Here is an 8160-nt window from a genome sequence, read left to right as displayed (position 1 = left end):
TCTTTGTTTCCAGCAAATCTCTGTGTAGTTGCTTGTGAATTACTCCTTTCTTGAGATGTTATGGCCTCTCTTGAAAATTGGACTAACAATATGTTGGCTGAACCTTCAGTTCTTCATAGATGTGAGTTCATTTCTTCTTATATCTGCATCATGAAGAATGTCTGCTTCACCTGTTTCTGACATTCCACGTCTTCAGGCACACACACACCTGAGTACATCACACTGTATTTGAGGACTGTGCTCTGTAAATAGCACTGGTGTCTAGAATGGAATTGCAGGGTATGACACCTAGTCAGGAGGTTATGACAAAATCCCAAAGAGAAGAAATGGGGTCAGCGTATTTTGAAGAGTAATAGAATTGAAGACATAGTCCAGGATTATTGAGAAATTAGAATCAGACTTGGTTGTTAAGCATGGGAAGCTAAATCCTAAGGAAAGGATAAGTTAGAAGAGATATATTGATCACACCATCTGAACTGGATGAAAATGCAGATATATTTGTTCACATATGTTGAGAAAATTGATTTAATTCTTCTTCAATAAATAATTTTTAATATTTTGAATAGCCACCATCATAGGCACTGAGGACAAAATAGGAAAAGAATTACACACAAGGTACCTGCTCTCAGAGTGTTTATATTCCAGAAGTGGAGGCTAAAAAAATTTAAAAAGTGAAAACTAATTATGATAAATTCAGATGGAAATGATTGTTATGAAAAGAACAAAACACTTTTAAGGGAAACAGAAGGGTTGAAGAATTAGAGGCATAAGTCAGGGAGGTATTCTGAAGCTGTGACAGTTGAGTTCGTATCTGAAAATAGAAAGATGCCAGTTGCAAAGGAAACTAGAAAGATTAGCAGTAAGTGCAGAAGAGAAGACAAAGTTCATTAAGTTTCAGGTACAATAAGGTGGTGCTACATTTCTAGGTTAGGAAAGAGCAAGGCCCAGGGCTTTCAAGGGTTCTCTTTGGATTGGGGCAGATATGACAATGGGGTTTAAATTCTGATGTAGCTACCCACTGGGCTTTCTGAATGACAAAATCTGAGGTCCCTGGAGCTAGGAGACCCCACAAAGATGGCATAATCTAAGGAAGATGGCTCTGACATCAAATTCAGTGCTAGACTGAGGTTATGCCCAGGATCTAATTTAAGCCAAATGATGAAGAGTCAGAGATTGTTTCAAGAAAGGATAGTCTTCACTTTTGGTAAGTATTTGTAAAAGAGGATCTGAGAACTGACTGTGCTCTGGTATCTCTGAGGTTCAGACTCAAAAACAGTAGAAGGAAATTCTAATAATTTAGCTCTCTGAAAATCTAATTCATTGTTTCATTATGCTGCTTGTTGTTGAAGACATTCTGAAAAAGGAAGGATATTATTATTAGGAATGTAAAGAGATAATTTATGTATCCAGGAAAGGATCTTCACAAGCTAGCAATAATGTATCTTCAGAATCTGAAATGTGACTCCTAGTTAAAGAAAATTTTGAGGTATTTCAGCTTGTGTGAAACAAGAAAATGGTAATATTAGCAGAGGCAGGGTTAATAAAATTAGAGAAAATGTATATGTGTGTGTGTACCATAATACTGGTAGAAGTTGGGAAAAATGACAGTTTGGCTTCCCATACTTAATCACATTATAGAGGTAAGGGAAGCCCATCTGCATTAGGAAGTATTTTCAGCCACCATTTAAGGAAGTAAATTCTAAAATATATGTAGTCAGGAAACAATTTTAGTTTGAAAGCTTCTTCATAAGATAACACAAAATCTTTTTTTTCAATAAGACATCGCATATTCTAGAGGTTCTAAGTTGTATAATCAGATATTTATTCTTTTAGTCATTCAACAAACCTTAAAATCCATGTGCCAGGTAGTTATATGATTAGTGCTGGGGATAGAGAGATAAAACACATAGTTGCTTCTTCTAGGAATTAAAAATCTTCTATTGGACACAAAATACTAAATCATACTGTCATGTAAATGCTATGGAGGTATCAAGGAAGAACTCAAGGAGAAAACCTAAATCAATCAGAGTGCAGAAAGAGAAGGTTAGAGGAGGGCCAGAAATGGCTTCTGAAGAAGAATGATATATGAGCAGAGCTGTAATGGAAGAATTGGAATTGGTCAGTCTCATGAGCGGGACAATAGAATTCTTGGCAGAGGAACGTAGGGAAAGAAGCAAATAAGCTGGCAACTTATTGCTAGAGTAGAAAACGTCTAAGAAAAATTATAACCAAGGGCCAAAACAAAAGAAGAATTCTCAAGTCCTCTAGAGTTGCAGTATCCAATATGGTAGCCATTAGCCTGATACGGCTATTGAGCGACTGAAATGGCTCAATGATGCATGCTGTAAGTGTAAAGTACACCTTGGACTTCAAAGACTTAGTATGAAAAAAAAAAAAAGACAAATATATCCAATAATTTAAAACTATTTATTGGATGTTAAATGGTGATATTTTAGAATAGATTATGTTTAATAAAATATGCTATTAAAATTAATCTCACTAGGTTCTTTTTAAAAATGTGACTACCAGAAAACTTGAAATTCTGTATGTGTTTCGTGTTCTATTACCATTGGACAGGATTGTTCTAGAGGTTCACAGCAGGCTGGCCAGGAGAGGACAGGACTGAAAAGAGAAGCCATGTTAGCCCACCAGCAAAGACCAAGGAATCTAACCTGTTATTGTGATAGGGAGTAGAGCATGCTGAGGCAGCAAGACCACAGCAGCCAGAGCTGCAGAATTCCGGGAAGTACTCAGTAAAGACAGAACTTTAACCTGAACTACTTTATTCATAAATGGGGTTGATCAATTTGCCACCTGTTTGACACAAAAGAAAAGAAATTCTATATTGATTAAGTTTCTAAACATGAAAGTTAAATTATTAAAGTTCTGGAAGACGGCATAGAATTTTTAGTTGTTACACCATTGGTAACTTGAAACTGGCCTTGCTGTAGTATTTACACCAAGGTGCTGTTGTTGTTAGGTGCTCCTCAACCATGGTGAGCCCATGTGCAAATCAGTAGGGTTTCATTGGCTGATTTTCTCAAGCAGCTTGCCAAGCTTTTCTGCCTAGCCTGTCAGCTCAGCTGAAACCTGTTCGGCATTATAGCAACATGCAAGGCTCCATCAGACTCGGGTTTCCTGCATAGAAGGAGAGAGTTCTACCATCCAAATGCTACTGCCACTTATTTACACCATAAACCCAAAACCAGATTAAACCTGTTGCCATCGAATAGATTCCTTCTCATTGACCCTATCGGGCAGAGTAGAACTGCCCCATAGGCTTTCCAAGGAGAGGCTGGTGGATTCAAACCACTGACATTTTGGTTAGCATTCAAAGGCTTGATCACTGGGCCACTAAGCCTCCCCACAGTGACTGGACTCAGTGAATCCTGGTTGAAGGATTAAGTCCAACCAAACCCGTTGTCGCTGAGTCAATTCCGACTCATAGCGACCCTATAGGACAGAGTAGAACTGTCCCATACGGTTTCTAAGGAGCGGCTGGTGGATTCGAACTGCTGACCTTTTGGTTAGCAGATGAGCTCTTAACCGCTGAGCCACGATTTGCACCATAGAAATTAACAAACGTTACAGGTAAGACTCTTCCCCTCCATGGAGGTCCTTAATCATTTAACAGCATACCACTGCCCATACTCCCCAAGTATTGAAAAGAAATTGTTTTCTAAAAGTTTTCCCATAGGTATGTGTTACTTGTGAAACTGAAAACGAATAGAAAAGCAAAACTCCATAGAAACCAGTGAAGAGAGGCAACAATATCAGTCTAAGTCCAGAAATCTTTAAAGCCTATTTTAAACGAATACCCAGGTTCTCCTAGACAATGAAACATTGTCCTCAACTGTGCTCTCCTGCTACAAGATATCATTTGCTTGAGGCAATCCAAATGCTATCACTTCCAAAAATAAAATTTTATAGGTAGTTTTTAAGAGCCTAGGCTTCAGAGCCACAATACTTGTGATCTAATACAGGCTCCATCAGTTATTAGCTGTGTGACCACTGGCCCATCACTTAACTTCTCTGAGCCTCAGAGTACACAGTGGTAAAACCATAAAATACAGTGCTAGCAAAGGATTGTTGCAGATACCAAGTGAAATAATGAATGCAAAGCTCTTCCACTGTGAGAACTGGGTGCATTTTTTTGCTATTATACTTATTACTAGGTTGCTCAATATAAAATTATTGACATTTAACCATTTTTAAAGTACAAAAATGTCAGTTTTATATGGATCAATATATTATGTTATACTCACTAATAATGACAATATTTGACATCCTAGAATTTTAATCAATAATCTCAGTTTTCTTATACCAAAAACATAGGCACATTCCTAAGCTATGTGTTTCCTACATCCATCATACATGTGTCCATAGTACGAACTCTAAAGTACGCTGTGATAGCAAGTACTTTGACATAATGTTTGCCGTTGTATTTTTGGTAACGAGAAAATTTTAATGGAGTAGCTTCTTTTCTGATGATTTGGTCTCGCTTTTTTTCTTTATCATCCTCTGATATTAATTACTTGATAGGTTTCCATTGTACTTGGCAGACGATATGAGGCCTTCAGTGAAAACAGGTTTATTGATGGTGAGTTTGATAACAGTGGAATATTGGTTGTAGTAAATTGAGGAGGTAATGGGTAAGGAAACGCAGACTGAATAGACTAATCTTTGATAAAACGTGCGGTGAAAGGAAGGAGATCTGCCCAATGGCAACGGTGATTCAATATCCCTGGAGAGTTTTATATTTTATATCATATAAAATACTGGATAAAGAATGTGTGGTTTAGAGCTCAAGGATAAGCTCTGTACTTTAGAAACTCTGCACGAATATTGAATCACCATTGCTACTGGGCTTGCATAATGTAGTCCCCAATTAAACCAAAACCAAATCTGTTGCCTTCAAGTTAATTCCGACTCATAGCGACCCTATAGGACAGAGTAGAACTGCCCCATTGGGTTTCCAAGGAGTGGCTGGTGGATTCAAACTGCCGACCTTTTTGGTTAGCAGCCGAGCCACCAGGGCTCCAGAGTACCCAATTATTGTTTTAAAATTAAATTGTACTATTCGGTTATTGTCTAGAAAAACAATCAATGGAACCGTGAAAGTAAATATTGTCAACTAAAACTGCTTTGGCAAGAAGACAGGTAAAATGTGAAATCTGGAAAGCATCATGGAGTTCCAAGAATACAGCTCTTGAATGTATTTTAGGAGAATGTATTGTAAAAGTTAGACAATCATAATTAGAAGACAAATATAGAATCTGAGGTTTTACTTTAACCTGGAAGTTGCTTTTTTTCCGATATAGACTAAAATCTAAGATGCCTAGAATAGTCTGCATCATTTCTCTTCAAAAACTGTAATACCTACATGTAACTTGCAGGGTGCTAAGAAGATCGCCCTCTCAGTAGATAGAGAATGTAGCGCATGACAAGGGCAGTTGTTATAACCCTATGAAGTACTTTACAAGAGTTACGGAACAGATCTGAGAGGTGGTTAGAGTTGTCTGCTGGATATTTACACCATGAGTGGGTTAGGACTGTGATGGTCACAATGAAAGAAAATACGGATCATGGAAGTGTAAGGCAGACTCGCAAAATATTGGCAATTTTAGTCAGATGAAGGGAATATTTTTCATTTGGAAAACTGAGGTAAAAAATGGTTCCTTGGACCTGCCCTAGCTTTTCTGTTATAGTAGCAGTTGAACCAATTCAACTCTACCACTAACCAGCGGACTGTCCTTGAGCAGGTTACTTAACTATCCTTGCCTCTGTTTCCTCATCTGTATCATGAATGATAATAAATGTCACAACTTCTGACTCTATGTCGTTTTGGTAAAAATCAAGTGAAGTAATAAATATAAAGGAGAATATAAACATTATTCATTGTTATTATCTTTTTCATTATGTTTTATAGAATATCATCCAAATAAAAAAAAAATTAATCGTTTTTACAGGTGGAAGAAATCTTAGAGAATCTCATTCAACAGCTGAGTGTCCAGTGCATTATAGTCTCAGAAAATAAAGACAATTATTGGCTTAAAGGAACACACAATTAACTAAAGGTAGCAGATAATTAAAATAAAATATTCACTATACTCATATCATCCTGGAGTTATGCGCATGGATTGATGGAAGAGTACAGGAATGGCACCGAATGCTCGTGGTAAAAGTCCAGGAAGGCTTATGATGGCAGATGCAGCCTGAGCTGAGTTTTGAAAGGATCTTAGGGGCATTATTAGCAGGTGAAAATTTGATGAGGTAACAAAGGCAAGATGTTTCAAAGAGAGAGCGTAACACACCAAAAAGTTCTATTCTATGAAATCTTAGACGGAGTAGATTATATTACATTGTACAGAATCATGGTTCCTTTTATTTGGGTATATTGCATCAGAGCCTCCTTGTGCTCTATTTCAGGTCTTCTTGCCCTCAGCTGTCTCCTCTTCCATCCACCACTGCAGAGACCATTCTGTATGGCCTCCATTTCATTCCTGCAGGTGTAACCTGAGAGGGCCTCACCATAGGCCCCTGCTGTTTGCCTCTCACCCCCAGGACGGTATTTTCCTGATGATGCTGAGATATGAGATATTGGACCATCTCCCAGTGCCCAAGTATGTGTACCTGGAAGTGCAGGAGAGTGAATGCTTCTGAGGAGAGAATCTAAAATAGGATTTGATTACATTCCACAAGACATTCTTGTTCAATGTGTAGGTTATGTCTGCTTTCTAACAACTCTTTTGACTGGCTAGCATCAAATCCTGGACATAACCACCTGGAAATATTGTTCTCCTTGGTATGATGAGCTTTTTAAGAATGAAAATTGCTGGAGTAATGGGGCCACAGAGTCTGTGTTAAGTGTGCCCCACCCCTTTCTGGCAGTATATAAAGTCCTGGCAGAGCAGATGGCGTTCAGACTTCACAGTCACCCTCCTGCACCTCAGCTGAAACTTCACCTCTCAATACCATGTGTTACAACTACTACAGTGGGTGTGGCTACGGTGGTGGCTATGGCTCCCGCTATGGCTGTGGCTATGGGTCAGGCTATGGCTGTGACCATGGCTCCCACTACGGCTGTGGATATGGCTCAGGCTATGGCTGTGGCTATGGCTCAGGCTACGGCTGTGGATATGGCTCAGGTTATGGCTGTGGATATGGCTCCCGCTATGTCTGCGGATATGGTTCTGGCTGTGGATACGGCTGTGGCTCTGGCCCCTGCTATGGCTACCTCTGCTATGGCTACCGGCCACTTTGCTACAGAAGATGCTATTCTTCTTGCTGCTAGAACATCACTATCTGAGCACCGTTTGCTTCTGAAGTGACACTTCTAGGAATAATTCTGCTTCAAGACCTTCTATACCAAGATTTCTACATTCAAGAAATTACATACTTGACAAGGGGGCTGACCTCCAAGCACCCGTTAGTTAGAATGGTATCTTTATGTCCGGAGGCTCCATGATATCATCTATTTTCCACATGTTAGTCTTCACTCCCTTAATATCTGATTCTCTGTTATGACTGTGTCGATTTTCCCTAAAGTTGGGGGAATCACTTATTCTCAATAAAAATGGTTCTTTTTTCCTAGAAAATCTCTATGTAGTTGTTTGTGAATTACTCCTTTCTGGAGATGTTATAGCCAGTTGAAAACTGGGCGAACAACACGTTGGCTGAACCTGAGGTTCTTCATTGATCGAATGTAAGTATTTCTTCTTAGACCTGTATCGTAAAGTATGGTTCTCCACCCATTGCTCATGTCCAACATGTTCAGGCACTTACACATCTAAATACAAAGCACATAGCATTTCAGAGCTATGCTTTGACAATGGCTATGGTGTCTAGAATGTCGATGGAGGGTATAAAGGAAGAGTTATGACACTTACTTAAGAGGTAATGACAAAAATCCCAATGAAAGGAAATGCGGTCAGCATATTTAGAAGAGTAATAAGATTGTAGCGGTAATCCAAGGTTATTGAGGAAGTGGAATCAGACTTCACTGCTAAGTGTGAGAACCAAAATCCTAAGAGAGGGTTAAGTTATTGGAGATATATTTCATACCATCTTAATTTGATAGAGCTGAAAACATAATTGACATATTTTGAGAAAATTTAATGCACATATGCAAACGACCATTTTTTAATATTTTGATTAGAC

The 8160-nt window shown here is 38.6% G+C and overlaps 1 protein-coding gene across 1 annotated transcript; it reads left to right on the top strand.

The window, feature by feature from the left end:
• The first annotated feature begins 6746 nt into the window (after positions 1–6746).
• LOC105756825 (keratin-associated protein 6-2-like) lies at positions 6747–7366 on the top strand. Its single transcript, XM_012558611.2, has one exon. The coding sequence runs from the start codon at positions 6977–6979 to the stop codon at positions 7292–7294; it is 318 nt and encodes a 105-aa protein (XP_012414065.1). The 5' UTR covers positions 6747–6976; the 3' UTR covers positions 7295–7366.
• Positions 7367–8160: the final 794 nt, after the last annotated feature.

Source organism: Trichechus manatus, unplaced genomic scaffold (assembly GCF_000243295.1).
Source record: "Trichechus manatus latirostris isolate Lorelei unplaced genomic scaffold, TriManLat1.0 scaffold00177, whole genome shotgun sequence".
NCBI classification, from domain to species: Eukaryota; Metazoa; Chordata; class Mammalia; order Sirenia; family Trichechidae; genus Trichechus; species Trichechus manatus.
Note: the sequence above shows the minus strand (reverse complement) of the source record. Positions and strands in the feature narration are given on the sequence as shown.

What these genes read in the sequence shown, in the direction of transcription:
- LOC105756825 (XM_012558611.2), top strand. Translation starts at nt 6,977, where the DNA reads ATGTGTTACAACTACTACAGTGGGTGTGGCTACGGTGGTGGCTATGGC.